At 33.3% G+C, this 23,831-nt stretch overlaps 1 protein-coding gene across 6 annotated transcripts in view; it reads left to right on the top strand.

The window, feature by feature from the left end:
• The first annotated feature begins 466 nt into the window (after positions 1–466).
• LOC115877005 (liprin-alpha-1) overlaps positions 467–23,831 on the top strand; it is a 374,919-nt gene continuing 351,554 nt past the window's right edge. For all 6 annotated transcript variants that reach the window (XM_030893061.1, XM_030893063.1, XM_030893064.1 and 3 more), the window contains exon 1: positions 467–970. In XM_030893061.1, the coding sequence (XP_030748921.1) occupies positions 722–970 (249 nt within the window). In that variant the 5' untranslated portion in view covers positions 467–721. The remainder of the gene's footprint in view (positions 971–23,831) is intronic.

Consider the following 23,831-nt stretch of genomic DNA (forward strand, 5'->3'; position numbering starts at 1 on the left):
TTACTTAACCAAACCCTGACATTTTAATAATTTGTTAATAAATATTTTTAATTATTCTGGTTTAATATTTTATTTTATATAATATTTTATAACATATTATAGGCTTTGTTATAGAGTATATATTTTTGCTCTTGTGTATTTATGTAGATATAATTAATAGAGAATCGATATTTAGGGCTAAGCAGTAGAAAATTTGTTAGAAACAAATACATAATATTTCAAAAATAAAAAACGGAAAGGCCCAAACATTAAATTTCTAATCATAGCTGATCACAGACAAGAATTTCTAATTAAATTTAACTTATTACGCCATAACGCTTATGCAACTCACAGTACATAGTATACTAATATACCTCCCTCTGTTATATAGTAGCTATACGATTATATCCTCAAGTCTTGTTAGATTCCTGTTTTACCGTCTTGATGGGCTTGTTTGACATAGATTTTAATATGGCTGTCAGCCTAGGTAAGTTTATGTATCTTGTGAATGTAAGTAGAAGATAGAGGGATGGGATTTAAAGGCGTGTCGTATTAAATAACTGAATATAATGTTTATATTTGTAAATAAACAATTTTTGACAACGTTGTTGTGTGAATATGAAGCCGGGTTTCAGTGTTTATGGCCGCGGTTTAGTTAAAAAACTGTGGGACAGTTAACCTAAGTGGTTCAGGAATAATTCATTTAATTTTTGGACAAATAGTAAACAAATAAACCCAGAAAATGTGGAATATGATGTGTGATGTGATGCCGACTATTTCGGAGGATAGCATTAGTCAGAGGAGTTCGCAATTCTCTGGCGAAGAAGCAAATTTTGAACAGTTGATGGTTTCGATGTTAGATGAGAGAGATAAGTTAATGGACAGTCTCCGGGAGTCTCAGGATAGGTTGGGAGATACAGAAATGAAATTAGCCGAAGTGGAAAAGGAACGAGATTCACTTCAGAGACAAATCGCCGCAAATTTACCACAGGTAAGGTACTGACAGGCGCGAATTCAACGGCGCTATCGGCCGATGTTACTTTTAATACATAGAGCTTTATTGATTCTTTTGCAAAAAAAAACATTTTTTATACTTGTTCATGTTATACAAGTGTCCAATTTTTCCAATTATGCTGCTGAAAGGAAGATTGTATTTTTTATTTTCCAATACTAAACTCCGCCTTCCAAGATTTCATTGGATTCCAGAGCAGTCACTTTTAGTTGTCAAATTCTGTTTCCTTGGTTACCGATATAATCACTTAAATCTTCCAATAATGCGGGATATTTAAATGAACAATTTTTAACACCTTTCAAAAAATATAAATTCCTTACTTGTTAGTAAGAATTGTATTTAATTAAATCAATTTAATATCATTAATACAAAATTTAATTGCATATTTGCGGTTATTAATAATTATTACTAAAGACCTATATTTTACATGCAGTAAACAGTGCCATAAATATGTACGTAGTTATAACAAGTATTAAAGTTAATTAAAAGTTTAATGTAAATTGTAGGTTGAAATTGTAGTATATTAAGTAAAGTCCGTCAAACGGGAGGACACTTGACAGTGGCAATACTGTCTGTCATTTTAATTCATACATAAATTGTATTTACTGTCATTTTATGGATGTCATCTGTTGAAGTAGTTGCTGACTTGTTCATTCATATACAAACTTGTTTGTTTTGGACTGACTTTATCCGTCCTTGATTATAGGATATCTGTATGTTATGTTTGTAAATTCTGGGTAGCCAGAGAAGGGGTAATTTATTCAGATGACAAAAATGTCAAAACTAAAATATAATGTACTTTTGATTTAAGTAAAATGACAGAAAATTATCACTGTCATTCTATTTAGACAGACAATATATTATGTATATGTTACGGCTAAAATGGATACTTGGCTAGTTTTCAAACTAGCCAGCTATTTTGCAAACAAACAACACAACCACCACTGCAAACTAAGTGGATAGTGTAAAACTAAGTGGATAGGGTAAACTAACACTTAACCAATAAAATAACGACGCTTTTTGCTATTTTTTTATATTTTTTGCAAAATAGCTAACTAGTTTGAAAACTAGCCAAGTATCCAGTTTAGCCGTAGCACATATAAAACCAAAGATATTTAAATTCAATACAAAACTTTAGTTTTATTAATATTAGTAAACAATTTGGGGCTATTGTGCAGTCTTTGTGGGATAAGATAAGTAAGATAACAACAAATTGTTGTTAAAATTTGTTATAGTAGGTACGTTAAATTAACAAAACACACATACTTGGGTATATACCAGGTAGCATATAAGCACAACATTTATTTTAACCTCTATGAGCACAACGTACATGATTATGGCAAACGCATGGCAATAGAGTTATCTCATTGGCCGATGCCAACTAACAGTACATATTGCTATACAGGCGCCAAAAAAATTTACATTCTGCCACAGAGTTTTTCTTCGTCAACTAACCAGTTCCTATATAGTATTTACCCAAATTCAATGCTCCTTTTTGAACTAATTTACCCATTGGGTGCAAAACATCGAGTATTTGCCCAAATTTCAATATACTTACCGGGTGTTTGCCCATCTCCGCTTGATACCCTTTCCTGGATCATGTTTAAATTACATCATCGGCTTCTCAAACTATTACAGGATTTTATTTACATTTTTTTTAACAATAACTAACAAAAAACGCGAACGTGACACAAAATGGCAAACAAAAAACAAACAAATTGCTGACACGTCACTTGTCAATCAAGTCATGACATGTGACAGGTAGCAGGTAGCGACACTCTGGAGCCCTAACTGAACTATGCAATATAATGGTCAATTTAGACCATCTCTCAAACACTCTCTATTTTTTAGTTTCTCTATGTTCCCTAAAGTTGCCAACTTTACGTGAGTAGACTAATCAACAAGCTGATAGGAAAATTGTATAATTAAGTTAAGCTTTGGAAGTTTAAAATGTAATATTTCAAACGCAAAGTATTCATTTTAAAGTTGATTTAAAAATAAGAAATTTACTTGGAAATTTATTTCTAAGAAAATAAACTTGAAGTTAGTTTTGGTTATTTTTTGCACTCAGCTAGCGTAAAAACTATTTTTAGCAATTTACAACTTTTCTAAGCTACTTTTATATTTTTCTTCAAAACTATTTAGGTTTTAATTCTAAGTGTGTTCATACGATTTTGCTACTATAATGTAGGATTATTCAAGTCTTATAATTTATAAAATATACAGGGTGACTCACTCTTTCAGGTAAATTACATATTATGTTCTTATATATCGACCCCCTATAACTTTTTTATTTTTTAGATAGAAAAACGAGATTTGGTATGTTAATGATATAAATTAGGGTTGATTAACGTATTCAATTGTTTTTGGTTTGGTAACTTACTTTTTCACCAGAAATAACTACAACTTTTGATTGTTAAATGGCACCCTCGATTTATTTATATTCGATAGAAAATGACCCTCTGAATAGAATGACATATCTTATGTCAACTTTTGACATTTTCGCATATGGTTTATTTGAAATTGTAACATGCGGTTCATAACGAACAATTTGACTCGAAATACCAAGTGTTTGGTACCAAAGTATTTGTAAAAAAATGCTTTTTCCAAATATGTTAATGAGCCACCCTTGTTCCACTTGAAAAAATTGAGATATGATTAAAAATATGATTTGGACATCTTTTAACCAGCCAGGACAAGACATGCAAAACATTAGACAATCACAAATATTTTTCAAAGGCTCCTTGATTAGAAATTGGTGTTTTTAGCACAGCCATGGCACTCTAGATTCAATATGATTTTTTAAAGCGAAAGTGTCAGAAGTTGTTATACATCGAACTATACATAAAATATGTATGTCATTTTATTCAGAATGTTTCTTCTATCGAATAAAGTAGAGATATACCGAGGGTGTCATTTAAAAATCAAAAGTTGCAGTCATTTCCGGTGAAACAGGAAGTGACTAAAAACCATTGAATACGTCAATCGATCCTATTTATGTCATACGGGGTGTCATACGGGGTGTCCGAGGCTGAGCGTGCATTAGAAGTTTAGAAAACAACAAACAATCTACAATATCTAGATCGGAATTTTTTTGTACATCATTGTTTCACAATGAGATCTATCGATTAAAATATTTTCAATATGGCAGCACTTCCGGAAATAACGCAAGTTGACAACAACTTTCTTAATTTAAATAGGTGCCTCCATTTTTTTATTACATAGTTGAATTCTCTGTAAAATGTTATGAATTTTGATATTAAATACTCTATATCTAACATTAACTGTTTTTGAGAAAAAAATATGTATTTTTATTTTCTGGCCATCTATATATTAGTAGAGGAGGAACGAGTTTCTAGGTCATTGGTGTTCTGTTATTATTTCTAGATATTTTCTCTAGATGGCGGCTTAGGTCATCAACGGAAGAATTAGTTTTAATTTTCTGCTTCCAGCTTCCAGCAGTGGTTAATATCCATTTTTAAGATACCACTAATAGATATTGTTTCGACAATTTTAAAATCTATTATCGGCTGTGATGAAAAAAATGTTATGAGTGAAAAAGAATTATTCTCTAATCATTAAAAGATTTACTTTTAGTTAACTTATTTTATTAGATAAACTTTATTTTAAAATGGAACTATTTATTATTTTAATTTATTTCTTAATAAAATGGAAATATATCAACAATGATATTACAAATAATTATTTATCCTCTTATAAGTATTAATCCGGAATATAAGTATTAATCCTGGTTGTTAAAAATGTATTGTTTTCTTAACCTTCGCCATAATATCATTAATTTTTGAGAATGCTATTATATACAGTATAATTGAGTTTAAATAGGTATTTATTATGAGATGATTTTTGTACTGTTGTATATGGCAATCTATACAGTCACATTGTGTGCTAAAAAGTTTGCAAATGGGAAAAATTAATATTGAGTTTTCGAAAAAATCTACTACTTATACCAAATATTTTGATATAATTTGTAACGTTTGAAATTGTTTAAGAAATTATTTGTGACGTTTGAAAAAAATTTTTAAAGACTTTTTGTGCCTCGCATGTAAAAGCCGCCCTTACACGCAAGGGATTTTTAAAAAATTCGTTTCGGTCTTTACCTCTCATTAATATTAGCGATGGGAACTATCGAATGAATTAGACTATCGAATGGTTATTGAATGAATGATTTCAACTATCGAATGGTTTTATTCGAATAAAATCATTCATACATTTGTATACTAAAGCATATGTGACAACCTCGCCGTGCGACTAAGTGGTTATCGTTGAGCCACGACTATCGAATGCTTTTGATAAATGAAATTTAGTATTCGTTTGATTTTTGTGTGCGTCAGTGCATTATTAGTTCTTACAAATTTTTATAACTTCGCCTTATAAATACTGTGCTATTTTTGCGTTTATTAAAATATTTAAAATACTAAAATAGTAGTTTTTTTTAATTGACGATTGTGTGCGTGTGCAGGTGTCAAAATTTTTCCGAAAATTTGTGTGATTTTCCGTAGCCCGATCTTTCAATTATTTTATTATATATGGTATATGGTCTATTTTTTAATGGGAAATTTTTAAAAGTAGCAATTTTTAAGAGAGATGAGATGAACTTAGAATTAGTTTTAAAAATACATATTTGTATTTTAGATGTTTTAATAATATGAATTAGTTGAACTTAATAATCATATTTAAGTAATGTGGTTAAGTAAATGTGTGGTTATCGAACTCAAACTATATGGGGTGAGAAAATTAAATTGAAAGTTTTACACGTGCCAATTTAAAAAAAAAGTTAACGATGTTTGTATTTTGTTTATGCTAATTTTCTTACATGTAGTTTTTTGCAAAGAAATATTTCATTTATTTTTTAAAGTAAATGCCAGTAAAAGTAAATATTATTGTTAAAAAGTAATATAAAGTACCTAATATAAATAATTTTGATTTCTAATTTTTTATTTATATTTTCCTTCCATTACACTGCATGCTTAGAAAATTAATGAATATTTATATTTCATGAATTAAAGTTTGTTGTTAATATAACAAATTAGTTCTGTAATTATTATTATTTAATAAACCAACGTTGCCAAAAAATTTAAAGACTATATTATTTTTAAATAGGATCTAATATAAATAATTTTGACATCTAATTTGTTGTTTATATTTTGCTACTACGTAAAAAAATGTTTATATTAAATTATTTTAATTTTTGTTGTTAATAGGTATAACAAATTATTACTGTTATTATTATTTTTATTAAACCAGTCTTTGCTTAAAAACATTAAAAATAATTTTCCTACATCCAAAATAACAAGTATTATTGCAGTGTAACAACAGAATATTAATAAAAAATGCAAAATATATAGACATACCATCCCTAACTAACTAAAGCCAAACAATAATATTCTTTGCTAATATCAACTAATATCAATATATGGCAATAGCGCCCTTCGCAATGTATTTTCTATGTAAATACTATCACCTCAATAAAAAAATAATGTGTCCTTATCTTTATATGACTCCGCAAAAAATCAAAGATGCCGGCTTCTTTCATAGCATTGCCACCGACCGCTGTCGGGTTTCTCGGAAAGAAACCTACGTCGCCGGTCGACAACTAAAATCCAGTTAATATTTTATTATAATCCATCCTGACGAATAAATGAATTTCATAAATGAATGAATTTTATAAATGAATGGTTTTTGCTGCCGCATTACTAGAATACAATATTTCAAGGCAGATGACGCATCTATTCGATAATTTTTATTCGAATAATTTTCAACGAATGTTTTCTTACCAGCTATCGAATTATTCGAATGAATTGCAACTATCGAATGTTTCGATAGTATTCATTCGATAGTTCCCACTACTAATTAATATCTGTGCATTAGTGGACTACTGCGGAGAAATACATACATACAGCCGTTACTCGCTGACGAGTATTCGACACACATAAAGAAGATGGTCACGCAAGGCGTTTTCTTTCATGAGCTTTTCTGTGACTGAAAAGCCCGATACGTGATGTTATCTGCCTACCGCACTCCGGACATTCAAAAATCTCATTGCTTTGTTGCCTCTTTACTTTTTGGTTATCGCTGTTAACTGAGTTTACAACTCTTCTCCATTGAGTTCTATTTTGTGAGCTGCTGTTTCCCACTCATTCTGCATGTTAATCCCCTTTAAGTTTTCGTGGAAAATGTCCTTGTACCTTTTCAGTTGTCCACCCGGCCTCCTCTTACCGTCTACAAGCTCACCGTAAAGCAGAGATTTTGGTATGCGGTTTTCTTGCATTCTGCATACGTGACCAGCCCATCTTAAGCGGGATTTTGTAACCATGACTCCAATACTCTCGCAGTTAGCTTTTTCAAGGAGCGATACGTTTGAGACATGATGGAACCACCGGATTCTTAAGAGTTGTCTAAGGTGTCTCTGTTGCAACTTGTTTAATGAGTTTATGTGTCGGCGATACGGCACCCAGGTTTCACTCCCACATAACATGGTGGGGATTATAATTGCTCGGTACACTGCAAGTTTTGTTTTTGTGCTCAAGTCATGATTGTAGAAAACCCTGTCTTTAAATTTCCAGAATGCCCTTGAAGCGCTACTAATCCTATGCTGAATTTCAGAGTCAATATTGGCCTTTTCCGAAATCAAATTGCCAAGGTAATTGAATTCCGCCACATATTCCAATAGTTCTCCGATTTTTATAGCATTGTTGTGATCTTCCGGGGGAGTGCACATGATTTTGGTTTTGTCGATGTTTAGCTTAAGGCCCAAAGCCTCGTATGCCCAGGTATGTGTTCAACATTTCTTGTAATTCTTGTACCGTGTTTGCAACTAAAGCACAGTCGTCAGCGTATTGGAGTTCTGTGATGAACTTTGTACGTGTTTTTGCCCTTTGAGTCTTTTTATGTTGAACAGACCGCCGTCGTATCTGTATCTAGTGCCCAATCCTCTCTCCTGCAGTTTGCTGTCCACTATAATGGAGAGCGCTGCCATGAATATGTTGAATAGGAGAGGCGCTAAGACACATCCCTGCCTAACTCCTGTATTTGTTAGGAATGGGTCGCTCAGTGATCCATGATGTGACACTCTTGACTTGTTGTTGTTATGGAGGCTTTTACACACTGTAAGAAATTTGTTGGGTACTCCGAACTTTTTCATAATTGCCCAAAGCGCATCTCAGAAAAAAAAAACGAGTTCACAGAGAGAAAAGAGAGTTCACAGAGTCGAAGGCTTTTGCTAGATCGATGAATGCAACATAAAGTTTAGACTGCCGCTCTTTTACTTTTTCCTGTAGTTGACGGATGGAAAATATGGAATCGACGGTGCCGCGGTTGGTACGAAAACCCGTTTGCGATTCTGGAAGGATTTTTTCTATATATGGGTGCAGGCGGTTTGGCATAATTTTTGCAAGAATTTTTCCGCCGATAGCCAATAGTGAAATTCCCCGGTAATTTCCGCAGTCTGATGCACTTCCTTTGTTCTTAAATATATTCACTATATTCGCGTTGCGAAACTCCTGAGGTACCTCTCCGCTTTCCCATACGACATCGAAGAGAGCCTTAAGATGACCAATAAGTTCTTTACTTGCACACTTATAGATTTCCGCCGGAATCGCGTCACAGCCAGCTGATTTGTTGTTTTTAAGCTGTTTTATGGAGATCTTTATTTCCTGTTCTGTTATTGGGATGTCTAATACATCGAGGCTGTTATACTGAGGTATTGTGTTTAGTGCTTCCATGCATATTGGGGTTGTTTTCTTGGTTAAGGATATGGCTGTAATGTTCTTTCCAGCGATTTCGGATTTGTTCTTCCTCTTTTAGAAGTTCGCCATTTTGTGCCATGATTGGGCAGCTTACCTTCTTGGTTGGACCGTATACTTCTTTTACAGCCTCAAAGAATTTACGATAATCGTGATGCGTGGCGTACTCTTGAATCTGATTCGCTTTTTCTGACCACCAGTTATCCTTTACTTGACGCAGTTCTCTTCGAAGCGTGTTGTTGGCTGCTTTAAAGTTGTCTACCAGTCTTGGATTATGTGGATTTGCAGTGACTGCTTGATGTGCTCTATGCTTTTGTTCCAACAAAACCTGTATATGCGGTTGATTTTCGTTAAACCAGTCTGGTTGATTCTTTTTGTTCGACTTTCCCAGTACTGCTTCGCTGGTTTTATGAATCGCATCCCTTAATTGTGTCCAGCCTTGTTCAGCTTTCAAGATTGAGATTGAAGTTATCGGTGGAAGTGATTCTTTGATGGCTTCCCGGAGGGCGTCGGCGGTATTGTTGTTTTCTAGACCTCGTACGTTCAATCTGGTCATGTTGTTTTGCTTTTTACAGTGTGGATGTTTAACTGGATTTTCATTTTTGAAATTAAAAGTCGGTGGTCAGTGCCGCATTCAGCATCTATTCTGGCTTTTGTGAGCCTAACATATTTTAGATGCGTCCTTCGAACGATTATGTGGTCTAATTGATGCCAGTGGCCTGATCTAGGATGTTTCCAGGTACCTTTAAACTTGTCCTTCAACATGAACCACGTATTGGTGATGCAAAGATTATACTCTGCGCATGTTGTTAATAAGCGTTCACCATTGCTGAACAGCTATTATTGTGAGTTCTAACCTGATGAATGGTCAGATATGCGCGTTTGAGAATACCAAAATATCTGCACTCTGAACGACCGGGTTGGCGGATACGGAATGTTATACTTGGACTGCGGGACCGATCGCTTAAAAATCCCTTGCGTGTATGGATGGCTAATGTTGTCAAACGTACAGCCTCGCCACAAAAAGTGTAATTTTTACTCCTAATAAATAACAATACCTTTGCGTCTCAGACGTGGCTCACCTCTATAACTTTTTTATTTTTTCATTTAAAAAAACGAGACTTGGTATGTTAGTATAATATGACAAATTAGGATTGATTGACGTGTGCAATTGTTTTTGGTGACTTTCTGCTTCATCGGAAATTACTACAACTTTTGATTTTTAAATGACACCCTCGGTATTTTTTTACTTTATTCGATAGAAAATGACACCCTGAATAGAATGACATATCATATGTACTTTTGACATTTTCGCATAATATGGTTTATTTGCAATTGTAACATGCGATTCATAACGACAATTTGACTGGAAATACTAAGTGTGTGGTATCAAATTATTCGTAAAAAAATGCTTTTTCTAAATATGCTAATGAGCTACCCTTGTTCCATTTCAAAAAATTGAGATATGATTAAAAATACAATTTGATCATTTTTTAACTGGCCAGAGCAAGACACGAAAAACATTAGACTATCAAATCTATTTTTCCAAGGCTCCTTGATTAAAAATTAGTGTTTAACAAAGCCCTGGCTCTAGATTGAAATTTAAAATATGATTTTTTAAAGCAAATATGTCAAAAGTTGACATATGATGTGCCATTCTATTCTTCTAGAGTGTCACTTTCTATCGAATAAAGTAGAAATATGCCGAGGGTGCCATTTAAAAATCAAAAGTTGTAGTCATTTCCGGTGAAACAGGAAGTGACCAAAATCAATTGAATACGTCAATCAATCCTAATTTATGTAATATAATAATAATATAATTTATGTTATTAATCCTAACATACCAAATTTCGTTTTTTATCTAAAAAAATAAAAGTTATACGGGTGAGCCATTGTTGAGACCCACCCGGTCCCGGTATACGTATATGTAATTTGACAACATTCATAGCAACAAATTAATTTGAATAAAGCTGGGTTAGATGACAAGACATGGAAAAATATCAGAAAAATTGTTCTGAATTAGATTTTAAGTCTATATGTCAATTTTCATAAAAAAAATTACTATAAGGATTTTTAAAAAATAAATATAAATTTTTGTGTCATTTTTTGGAAACTTTTAAAGCGCTTATTTTTGTTTGTATGAATGACAACAATCTAATGTAATTTTTCTTTATTTTTTTTGTAACGAATTGTTGCAGACCAAAGACTGTTCAGCGAACGAAGAAACGATTTGGACAGGCACCATCCAAAATTGACAGAAAAAATACTTTTGATTTAAAATGACAGACACCTGACACTGACACATATTCTCTCTGGTTGGACCTTATTCCTTTTAAGACTTAAACTCAATCATTATTCATACGAAAAATGAATGTAACGACACGTACACGAAAAATAATGTACCATAAAAAATATTCGGTATAAGATAATGTAAGCTTTTCATCACGGATTTATTCTGTTATTCTTGGTGTTTAGGAAAATGTGGGTTAACTATGTGGTGAACTATTAATAATAGAGACTTTTTAAGCCCCTTATTCGATCAGCTTTATACGTTATCCGTTATATAGAGCATGCGCATTGATACAAAAATAAGGGATTACCCTATTAGTGGATAGCGTTCGCCGCTATTTAGGTTCAAATAAACGGTACGCTATTACGGGATACATTTTAGCACGGTTGCCAAGTGTAATACTTATTTGGGTTAATCAGAGAAGAAAAAAAAAGAAAACTGCTACAAGAGGGTAGCAAATAATACGTAAAATAGTTCCTAAAAATATATTTTTTTTTGTAGTCTTCTTTTGTCCTTCAAAATAATATAACCAACATATTTGAGTGACAAAAATTGGCAACACCAAGATCCGGATCGAAAATATCGTGAAGAATTGCACCCCTTATCAAAATTATTATCTATTTCTCCGTCGGCATTTCGAACTCTGATAATATTTTCAATATATTGAAATTTATCATAATAAACAATTTTCACGAACCCCAAAAGAGAAAAAAAACTCAATTTGTGAGGTTATTTGACAACGTTAACGTTTGACAGATGACGTGTTAAATAAACGGTTCAAAATCTAAAATGACAGTACCTGGCCAACAAATTTTGTCGGTTATTTTTCACAAACTGCGCATGATCAGTATAACGTTTAGCGTTTTACGTCATTTACCAAATAGGCGACCTAAAAACTTTCTAATGTTAATATTCACTCCAGTTTTTAACTACTTTTCGGATATAGTGTCTTTAATCACAGTTTTAGTAAATAAGAATGGAAATGGCAACACCGCATAGTGCTTCAAATAAAAATAGTATACTATATGCAGAATTTTATGGTGAATCGAACTATGTACAGAAAAATGGGGAGTGCAGTTTAAAAAACTTAAATCTTTAACTAGGTTGATATAATTTAAAAAGTTAAATAACGCATTTCTTTAGCTTATTTATGAAAATAAGTATAGAGTATAGCATATTTTTAGCAAGCTTATAATAAAACAAAAAAATAAAAATATTATACAGGGTATCCCATTAAAAAAAACATAAGTTTGAGTCATATTTCGAAAATGACAGCTCTCAGCGGAAAATTAGTTACGCCACTAGATTTTACGTGTAAAACTCTACGGAACTTAGTTTTTACCTTTTTGATATTTAGGATATAGGATAACCGAAATACGAGAGGAGTCGAAAAATGCAAAATTTTCAAATTCACATGTATTTCAGAAACTGTGAGGACTAGGATAAATCTGTGTAGTATATCTGTAGCATCTTTATTTTTATAAAAAATGGAATAACAGTGATGTTAAAACCGCATCTTTGTATCTCCACTCATCCATCACAAACTCGAAAAAACATACGAAAATGGGACACTCCGTACAGACGATCGTGAGTTTATATCATAAATGCATAATTGTTTGATGATGGCCGAATATAAATAAAACTTTTTAATAATAATTTGCATATACATTTACATAAAGGTATTATACAGGTGCCGTTTAACATTATTGTTTGGTCATATTCGACGTCTGCTGACAGATAATGTTTTCTATTTTGCTTTATTTTATAATCAGAGTTTGTCAGGTTTGTTATTATAATAAAGCAGCTTTTGGGAAAACCAATTTTGCTTCCTCCGAATACGGATTTATTATGCATTTGTTGAGGTGACCACTCTCAGAACCACTGATTTTCAACTTTTTAGTCGACTATACCAATAGGTATGGTAGGCTATTAAGATCGGCAAAAAAAAGTTTTTTTAATTTCACTCAAAATGAGTTATGGGGGTCAAAATGAGTTATTTGGGTCAGTTATTTGGGACCTAAATACAAAATATTTTGGTAATTATTGGGAAAACTGGAAATCGTCCGATTTTCACCAAAATTGGTATACACACTATTTTGAGGTCGTAGATTACCAATCTGAACTTTTTTCTTGGCGGTCTCTTACCGTTTTTCAGAAAAGCGGAAAATTATTTCAACATTGAATTTTTCTTTATTTCGGTCCTATAAAGTAATAATTTCACTATATTTTCATTATATTATAGTTTATCTAAAAGCCAGACTTGATTGGGGATAGAAAAATGTCCAAAATTTTACTGAAAAACACTTTTCTTAACAAAATAACAAAGAAAATTGAGACTTGATGGAAGTTTGACATTTGATATATCCATGATATATCCTTCTTTCTCTCTCCTATGTAATGAGAGAGACAAATATATTCTAGATCTAATCTAAAAATTTGAAAATTTTCAACGTTGCCATATCTTCTATTTTTCGGGTGATTAGGGATTTTAAATAAATTACGTAGCTATTATGATATCGACAAATAATTAAATATACCACAAAGTTACGCGGAAGAGTTTTGATTGCATTGATCCAACTTCCATGCGGAGGGTGTTAATCTTTTGTTGTTATATTATATCAAAAAAAGATTAACCCCCTCCGCAAAGAAATTACATAAAGACTATTTATAACCACGAAGTTGCACGAAAGAATTTTGATTGCATTGGTTTTAACTTATTTGCGGAGGGGGTTAATCTTTTTTTGATATAATATAACCAGGGCCTATTTTACCACAAGGCTCGTTAAAGGTTGTATAATATTCATAATTTCTTGAATTTTTGAATTTTATTGGAAAAGAGGGCCCGAATTTTTGCTTGGGCCCGACCAGATGAAAAATAGACCCTGAATATAACAACAAAAGATTAACACCCTCCACATGGAAGTTGTAACCAATGCAATCAAAACTCTTTCGTGCAACTCCATGGTTATAAATAGTCAGATCTCGTTGGTAAAATAGTAATTATGGGAAGGAGCCGTTCTTCTGGCGACCGCCTTTCGTAATCCCAGAATGAGCGAAAAAAACACGCTAAATTTAGGTTTAGCATTGGCAACGTTGCTTTAAATGCCAGAAACACATAACCCAACATTTTCAGATTGTTTACAAATTTATTTTAGCAAATTTTCCTCTATTATGCATAGAATTGGTTAAAAAAGTAATAGAAAATAGCAATAACATCATTGTTTATTGAATACCAAACAAAATATGCGCTAGAAAACCTTAAAAATATGAGAAATTAAGAAAAATTCGATGTTGAAATAATTTTCCATTTTTCTGGAAAACGGTAAGAGACCGCCAAGAAAAAAGTTCATATTCGTAATCTACGACCTCAAAATAGGGTGTATACCAATTTTGATGCAAATCTGACGATTTCCAGTTTTCCCAATAATTACCCATATTTTCATGATGTCTGTCTGTCTGTCCGTCTGTCTTTTTTATTTTTTTTTCAGATAAAAAACGAGATTTGGTAAAAAACGAGATTTGATATGACATAAATTAGGATTGATTGACGTATTCAGTTCTTTTCGGTAACTTCCTCTTTCACCTTCTTTATTATTATTCTCTTCTTCATTCTTCCTGGAAATGACTACAACTTTTGGTTTTTAAATGGCACCCTCGGTATTTTTTTTACTTTATTCGATAGAAAATGACACTATGAATATGATGATATCACAACCTTTATATAACTTTTGACACCTTTGCTTAGAAAAAAAATCGTATTTTAAATTTTAATCTAGAGTACCATGGCTGTGTTAAAATACTAATTTTTAATCAGTTTCAAGAGCCTTGGAAAAATAGATTTGATCGTTTAATGTTTTTCATCTATTGTCCTGGTTAAAAGTTGCCCGAATCGTATTTTTAATCATAACTTAATTTTTTCACATGTAACGAGAGTGGCTCATTGGCATATTTGGATAAAATATTATTTTACGAATAATTTGGTACCAAACTTGGTGTTTCGAGCCAAATTGTTGTTATAAATCGCATGTTACAATTTCAAATAAACCATATGCGAAAATGTCACAAGTTGATATTTGATATGTCATTCTATTCACAGTGTCATTTTCTATGGAATAAAGTAAAAAAATACCGACGATGTCATTTAAAAATCAAAAATTGTAGTCATTTCCTTTATTACTTTGAAACAGGAAGTGACCGAAAATATTCTACGTCAAGCAATCCTAATTTATGTCATATACTAACATATCAAAGCTCGTTTTTTTTTATCTGAAAAAAAAAATAAATAAGAATAATATAGGGGTGAGCCGCTTTTAAGACGCACCCGGTATATAATATGACAACTTTCATAGTAAGAAATAATAATATAATATAAGATTTTTTAAAAAATAAATATACACTTTTGTGCCGGATTTTTCGGAAACTTTTTAAAGTACTTATTTTTGTTCGTATAAATAATGACAACAATCTAATGTGATTTTTCTTTACTTTTTTTTAATGAGTTGTTACAGACCAAAGACTGTTCAGCGAATGAAGAATCGATTTCGCCAGACAATATCCAAAAATTGACAGAAAAAATACTTTTGATTTAAAATGACAGACAACTGTCACTGACACATTCTCTGGTTGGACCTTATTCCTCTTAAGACTTAAACTCTACCATTATTCATATCAAAAATTAATGTTGTTTTAAGGAAGTAAACTGACAATTAAAGCTTACATTGAGTTTGGTTCAAGGAAATAATTATATTTTGTGCGACGTTTTGCGACTTTATTGTCGCTTCTTCATGCAGATGCTATAACATTTAGTACTCGAAATTCCTACAAAAGTGATTCATGGTGACTCCAACTGCTCACACTACAAGAAAACACACGATACGAACAGTTCGTTCTCCTATAATTTTAAGATGGTATATTTGCCCGTCATAAATTTTACCCTTATTTTTAATATTCTGTTTTGGTCTGTTTAATATTAAAGGCGCGTCATGCTGTTTGAAATTCCAGCGAAAAAATGAAATACGGTTGTGTATTTTGGTTGTATCTAAACGAAAATAAGCTTAGACTCTGCTTTACATTTAGATGGTGACAAGCGACAAAAACGAGGACCAGCAAAGCGTCGCTTTCGTAAATAGCAGTCCGCATAGATAAAACTAAGTAGCTGTTTTATATAAAACGATAAAGTTTTTGCTTTCAGCTAATCACGTAACGCTTTGCTTTATAGTTCAACCGCTTTTTAAATAATGAGGCAAAGCTTTTGATATAGCGGGTGTTTCACATTCGACTTTTACTATAGGCTTGGTGTATACTCCACCGGTGCTGCCACCATCGGAGAATCCCGTAGACAACCGAATTATACAAATACACGAGCTTAAATAGCGAGTACACGAAAAATTTATTTTTCGAATAGTACATATTAGTAAGTTTAAAAGTACATATTAGTAGTTTTGAAACTTCTCACGTGAGGGAGGGGATCGAGACAAATCTTATGATATTTCACCAGTGCCAGTGGGAGATTGGGGGAGGGGGACCCCAGGTTTTGATTTAGGAAATCAGAATACCTTAGGTTTAGAGAAACGACAGTAAGAATCGGTCATATTTACAATGACGATAATTAAACTTATTCGTACATTGAAAAAATGTCTAGAATTTTGTTGAAATGTTCAGAATTGTTGTAAATACATCGCAGGAATGGTTTTATTAAAATAGTTGTTATTTTATTAAGACATTTCACTTAATACAAAGACGTCATTAAAATTATTGTTAAAAATATAACAAATAAAATCATCTCTTATTTCTCTCATACGCATTGAAAATTGGACGACAATTGGACAAACGAATTAAGAGTCTATTTAAACGAATTAAGTATCTATTATCTTCGGAAATACTATACACTAATGTTTCTGTTATAGGGGATTTGGTTTTATCTATATTCCGTAATTTTTGAATCGGGTTGTTTACAAACAGGATTATGTCAGTATTGAAGGACATTGATCCTTTTGATACTTAAAGAGGTGCTCTGATTTGTTATCTCCGCATATATTATCCTACTTTTTAAAGCAAAATTTGTTATAAACCGTTGAGCCGCGTATAAATATGCCGAGGCAAGTACGAGACAAACCCGAAACGAGTATGAAACGAGGCTATAGCAAATTCTTTCCAAAAGGCGTACTAATATGCCGAGACGAGGACGAGACGAGTCAACCTCAAGCGGAATTCGTCATATTATAGCCTCGAGCCGAGCGATTTAGCCTCGAGCAGAGTCCCTGCCCAGTCGAACGGCGTGTCTCGCGGCTATCCATTTTCAGTGGAGCCTTTGGCGAACCCACAAAATTCTTCATAGGGCTGTGCGATACTGAGGCAGTATCGATATTTTGGTATCGGTTGTATTGAATATAAAGTATCGATACTTTAAAATATTGATAAATATATTAAAGTATTATTCGATACCATTCAATATTTTAAAAAATTAATTAATAAATTTAAGTATAATGTGTTTTTTAATTGGATTAGGATCGAAAAAAATCAACAGAAGTCCTTTGTTTTAAATTTGTCGACGTTTCGCAAAATTTATTTGCATCTTCAGGACACTACAAAGTTAAGAGAGCAAAATACAATCAAAAAATTTTAAAAATTTAACAAACAACTTAAAACACATATCAGTGGAATTCCACACATACACAATTGGTAAAACTACCCTAATGTTAACAATTAAATAAAATATATGTATATGTTATAAACTTAAGATCGCTTGTAAATAAAAATAATAAGGGATAGGGCCAGAATATAATCAGGATATTTTCTTATTCGCATTTAACGAAAAAAATCGACGATGGTGGCACTGTTTTATACAAAAAACTACCCGGATCAGAACTAAATCAGTCATCAAACGATCTCAAATTACTAAAAGCACTTGGAAGAAAATGATAAAACACTTAACCTAGGGTTGGCAACTTTGAAAATAAAAAATAGGGGCGAGAGGATAAAAAAAGGCACAGGCGAAACATTTTTGAAACGTCGCTCAAATGTCGAGAATTTACCAAAAAGTTATATAAACGGTATGCGATAAATATTTAAAATACACAAAAATATTTATACTCAAAACTTATTAAAATAAAGCAAACCATTGTCAACAAACTTTTTTTCAAGACATAAACTAACAGTAAGTAAACATAAAATTACATAAAAGACACAGATTAACAATTCTTTAAAGCATTGTGGCGATAAACGAATATTTTTTAGATTTTGAAGTTGGTATGTAACAAAGTTTTCAATACGTGAGAGAAAAGAGGACAATCAGATCAAAAAGAGAACTGTTTCTGGAATAGAGGACGGTTGGGAACCCTATTTTAATCCCCTGTAGCTACGAATCAAAGCAGAATTGGATTGGTTGATATAAAAAATAAATCTTATTTTTACGTGAGGCACTTCCCCACGAGAGATGGAACATGTTTTTTGAAACACCCTGTATATGTTTGTTTAATTTCAAAATAGGTAAAAAAACAAGCTAGATAAATTAAAGAAATTCATGATAAATTTAAATTATATAGGTCTCGTCTCCATAAATAAGTACAATGTAGTACCCTTTTCTGCGTACTGCGACCACACATTTTAAAGCCTAAACAAACAAATTTCAACATGCCCCTCGCTTCCCTGCTCCCTTACCTCATTATATGCCCTTGCATCATTTCTTATTTAGTCTTTTTTTGTGTGCGGTACGACCCACATCGAATGTCGCGTAAAAGATATCGATCGCGCTCTCGCTCCGAAGAGCGGAGTGTTTTTAGATTATCTTAAACGGATGGATAAGCGATTAAAGTTATTAGAAAATAAAAGAAAAAGATTAGTGACAAGTTCGGAAGAGGAAAGTGTAACAAGTTATGAAAGGCAGGCGAATAGTAGTGATTATTCGCAAGATTCTGAGGACGAGATTAGAAGCAGTGCTTGAGATGTTAGAAATAAAGGTAAATAAACATATAACATATACATATACAATACCTGAATAGTAGGGGGAAATTTCTTCTAAGCTTGGGTTTCTTCTAAGGTATTGTGGGTGAATACCTTAGTGAATGCTTATATTATCTAGATTTTTCCACTTATCCTTATATTACACTAATATGGCAGAGTACGTTGGTGGTTACTCTAGCTTGGTTTATAGGACATTAAATTTATTCACGTTAATTGTAGCGGAGTACAGTGGTGGTTACTCTAGCTTGGTGTGTAGGTATTGTTGGTGAATACCTCAGTGAATGCTTATATTACCTAGTTTTTTCCCACTTATTACATTAATACAGCAGAGTACGTTGGTGGTTATTCTAGCTTGGCATATATGTATTATTGATGAATACTTATCGCATGGCTGTCTTATTACACTAATATGGCAGAGTACGTTGGTGGTTACTCTAGCTTGGTTTATAGGACATTAAATTTATTCACGTTAATTGTAGCGGAGTACAGTGGTGGTTACTCTAGCTTGGTGGGTATGTATTGTTGGTGAATACCTCAGTGAATGCTTATATTATCTAGTTTTTCCCACTTTTTACAGTAATACAGCAGAGTACGTTGGTGGTTACTCTAGCTTGGTATATATGTATTATTGGTGAATATTTATCGCATGGCTGTCTTACTACAATAATATGGCAGAGTACGTTGGTGGTTACTCTAGCTTGGTTTATAGGACATTAAATTTATTCAAGTTAATTGTAGCGGAGTACAGTGGTGGTTACTCTAGCTTGGTGTGTAGGTATTGTTGGCGAATACCTCAGTGAATGCTTATATTACCTAGTTTTTCCCACTTATTACATTAATACAGCAGAGTACGTTGGTGGTTACTCTAGCTTGGTATATATGTATTATTGGTGAATACTTATCGCATGGCTGTCTTGCTTTTATTTTCAAAGTTGGTAGTCCCATAAGGGCACGTTGGTGGTTGTCCTTATGGAGTGACGTTTTGCTAAGCTAGCTGTATAAGATTTATAAACTCCTTAAGCATGAGTTAGCCCAATATGTGTTTACATATCATGATATTTTCTTATAGGTGAAAGCGCTAGTACACTTATTGAAAAAGGTATTGGAAAGAGCCTACCTAAACCTTTCTAGGAAGGTTTATTAGCGGTTTTAGGAGATAAGGTAGACGGGAAAAATACCACGACACCACCGATTGAACCGGAAATTGCAGAAAGATGGATACACATCGCAAAAACCGGCCTTGAAGAACCCGTTCTTAACCTATTAATGGAGAAGTACCCCTCTCCAGAGAATGCCACCTCTTTAGGACCACCACAGTTAAATTTAATGGGGAAACAGGCCATACATGATAATGTGGAGTGCAGAGATGAAATTGGCTAAAATTCAATCAAGATTAGCAGCCAGTTTGTCGGCTATAGGCCAAGTAATGGCAAAAATTTTAGAGGAAAAGGGAAAGGGGGGAGAAAGGAATATAAAGCATTATATAGAGACCCTAAACGACACAGAACGTTTTATAACTGGTGTTATCCATTCCGAGTCAATATCGAGGAGGGAACTAGTGTCTTTCGATTTAAATAAAAATTGGAAAACCACTCTAACGGAATCCCCTTTGGATACCTGGTTATTTGGTGAGGATTTGGAAGGAAGATTAAAGGCGGGCAAAGAGTTGTCCGCCTTTAACTGTCATCCAGTCAGTTAAAGACTGTCAGAAGTACTCCAGGAAGAATCGTATCAAATGCAGCCAGATCTCGGTCCACGCCGCATTTAAACTTCAAAAGTCTGCCTCAACATCAGCAGGGAGGGAAACGGGACAGACTCAATGTTCGAGAAACTTCCTACAACCGCCCACGTCAAAGGCGGACCTGGAACCGAATACAACACTTCGGCGTAAGGTCGCGTTCTCAGGGAAGATGTATAGGGATAATAGATGTATTATGGCATGGTTGCAAGGTTTTAAAATTCCGTTTGTGACGAGACCATCACATAACATAATCTCAGGTAGACATAAATGGTCGGTGCAACAACATAAGACAATTGAGGGCAACGTTCGGAGATTGCTTAGTATAGGGGCTATTTCTAAGGCACAGCCATGTAAAAATCAGTTTATTACAGAGATATTCACGTTTCAGTTGTTTATTTAGATGATTTTTAATTACTAGGAGATTCTTATGATGCATGTTTAGCAAATGTATTAGAAACAATTGGACTACTCGAATATGGGGTTTATTGTAAACTATAAAAAGAGTATTATCTCCACAAAAAATTGTGACGTTTTTGGGGTTTAAATTAAACTCTATGGATATGACTATTTCTGTTCAAGAGGAAAAAATCACAAAAATAATTTTGCATTTAAAAAAGTTTTTAAGATGGAAGAAATGCACTACAAGGGAGTTTGTAAGGCTAACAGGGAAGTTGATATCCATATGTCCAGCCATAAGTACGGTTATTTATATACCAAATTGTTTCGAGAGAGAAAAAAATTTAGCGTTAAAGAGTAATAAAGGAAATTATAACGGAACTATGAAAATTTCTAAGAAGTTATGTGTTGATACCGATTGGTGGATTCGAAACATACCTATTAGCAAAAACTTATTATCATATAGTAAATACTCTATGGAAATATTCTCTGACGCATCAGATATTGGATGGGGTGTTTGTTGCAATAACATAAGTTCTCAAGGTCTCTGGCCTACCTACGAATGAGAAGAACACATAAATTTTAGGGAGTTACAAGCTGTTTATTTTGGCTTGAAAGGCTTTGCTAATGACTTATCTAACGTTTCTAGCTTGTGCAAGGTAGACAGTGTTGTCTACCCTATATGCCAGTGCAGTAGTGTTACTGCACTGGCATATACCTATATTACATAGAACATAATGTGTTCAATTTCCAAGTTAAACAATATCCCTCGAATAATTTGGCAATGGTGTGAGGAAAGGAGATTATTTATCGTAGCCTCTTATATTAGATCTCAAGAGAATAAGGAAGCTGACAGGGCTTCCAGGGAATTTAAGGTCGAGACAGAATGGAGTTTAGCGAGCTGGGCATTTGGGAAATTGGTCACTATAAGTGGGGTTTACCGGAAATAGATTTGTTTGCTACGCATATAAATGCTAAATGCAAGAAATACATATCGTGGCACAGGGACCCAGATATGTACGCCATTGATGCCTTTACAACAAACTGGGAAACATTTTATTTTTTGCTTTCCCTCCATTTTCAATGGTCCCAAAGGCTCTGCAAAAAGAAAAAAAATTATTTCTGATCAGGCAGAAGGTATAATGGTTGTACCCAACTGGGTTTCGCAACCTTGGTATTCGGTTTTAAGGGCGATGTTAATAGATGAGCCGATTATTTTTTTAAATTAATAAATATTTACTTCTTTTAGCGGATCTCCCCACCCGTTAGCCAACATCTTTCTCTGACGGGAGGTCCGGCTATCAGGCAAGCCTTGCTCTTAGGGAATGTTCCAGAAGAAGCGCTGGAAATTTGCATGTCTTCAATAACAAGTAACACCTTAAAACAGTCTAACTCAGGGCTTAAATAATGGTGGGAATTTTGTAGCGTTAAGAACTTAGATCCCTTCTCGGTTTCGGGTTCCAACGTTCTAATATTTTGACTCAACTCTTTAACGAAGGCGCATCTTTTAGCTCATTAAGTTCTTATAGAGCAGCCATAGCACAGATAGCGGGCCCAGACCTCTTACAAGATTTTCGTATGCAAAGGTTTTTTAAGGGAATATATATGTTGAGACCTAATAAGCCCAAGTCCGAAAATACCTGGGATCCTACGTACGTAGTACTTAATTATTTAAAAATAAAAAATAATTATGAGTTAACCTTGGAGGGGCTTACGCATAAATTAGTGACATTACTGGCCTTAGCATCGGGTCAACGTTTACAAACACTATCGCTTATTGATATAAGGGAAATTTTTCGGAAGTTAGGGGAAATACATATAAAAATTAGCGCAAGATTAAAAACATTCGGTAGAAATAAGCCGCAACCCTTTTTACGCTTACCTTATTTCAAGAAAGACGCTAATTTATGCGTAGCTAGCACGTTAGTAGAGTATCTAAAACGAACAGAGAGCATTAGAGGAAGTATAACTTCTGTTTTCGTAACAATCAAGAAACCGCATAAGAAAACATCCACTCAAACCTTGGGGAGCTGGATTAAAATTGTCCTAAATAAGAGTAGGATTGATACGGATCATTTTACCGCTCATAGTACACGGCATGCTGTAACTTCAGCAGCTGCCAGGAAAGGGTTAAATTTTGATACCATCAGACTCGCTGCTGGTTGGTCTAAAAATTCTAGAATGTTCGCTACTGTTTACAATAGATCCTTGATGGATAATGAGAATAGTTTTGCTGAGAAATTAATCTTTATATATTTTCAATATAGAAATGGGAGAAAAGATTATGTTGTTGTTATTACTTTAAAAATCTACATTGTACTTATTTATGGAGACGAGACCTATATAATCACAAGATTAAACGAACTTTCCTGAAGTGAAGTTCAATCTTGATTATATAAAGGTCTCGTCGAAATAAATAAGTTCCCTCCCACCCTCAACCTCAATTTACAACAACATAATAAGTATCTTTAAATTGACTAAATAAGAAATGATGCAAGGGCATATAATGAGGTAAGGGAGCAGGGAAGCGAGGGGCATGTTGAAATTTGTTTGTTTAGGCTTTAAAATGTGTGGTCGCAGTACGCAGAAAAGGGTACTACATTGTACTTATTTATTTCGACGAGACCTTTATATAATCAAGATTGAACTTCACTTCAGGTAAGTTCGTTTAATCTTGTGATTATATTC

The sequence above is a fragment of the Sitophilus oryzae genome, unplaced genomic scaffold (genome assembly GCF_002938485.1).
Source record: "Sitophilus oryzae breed Bouriz unplaced genomic scaffold, Soryzae_2.0 scaffold_1442_pilon_pilon, whole genome shotgun sequence".
NCBI classification, from domain to species: Eukaryota; Metazoa; Arthropoda; class Insecta; order Coleoptera; family Curculionidae; genus Sitophilus; species Sitophilus oryzae.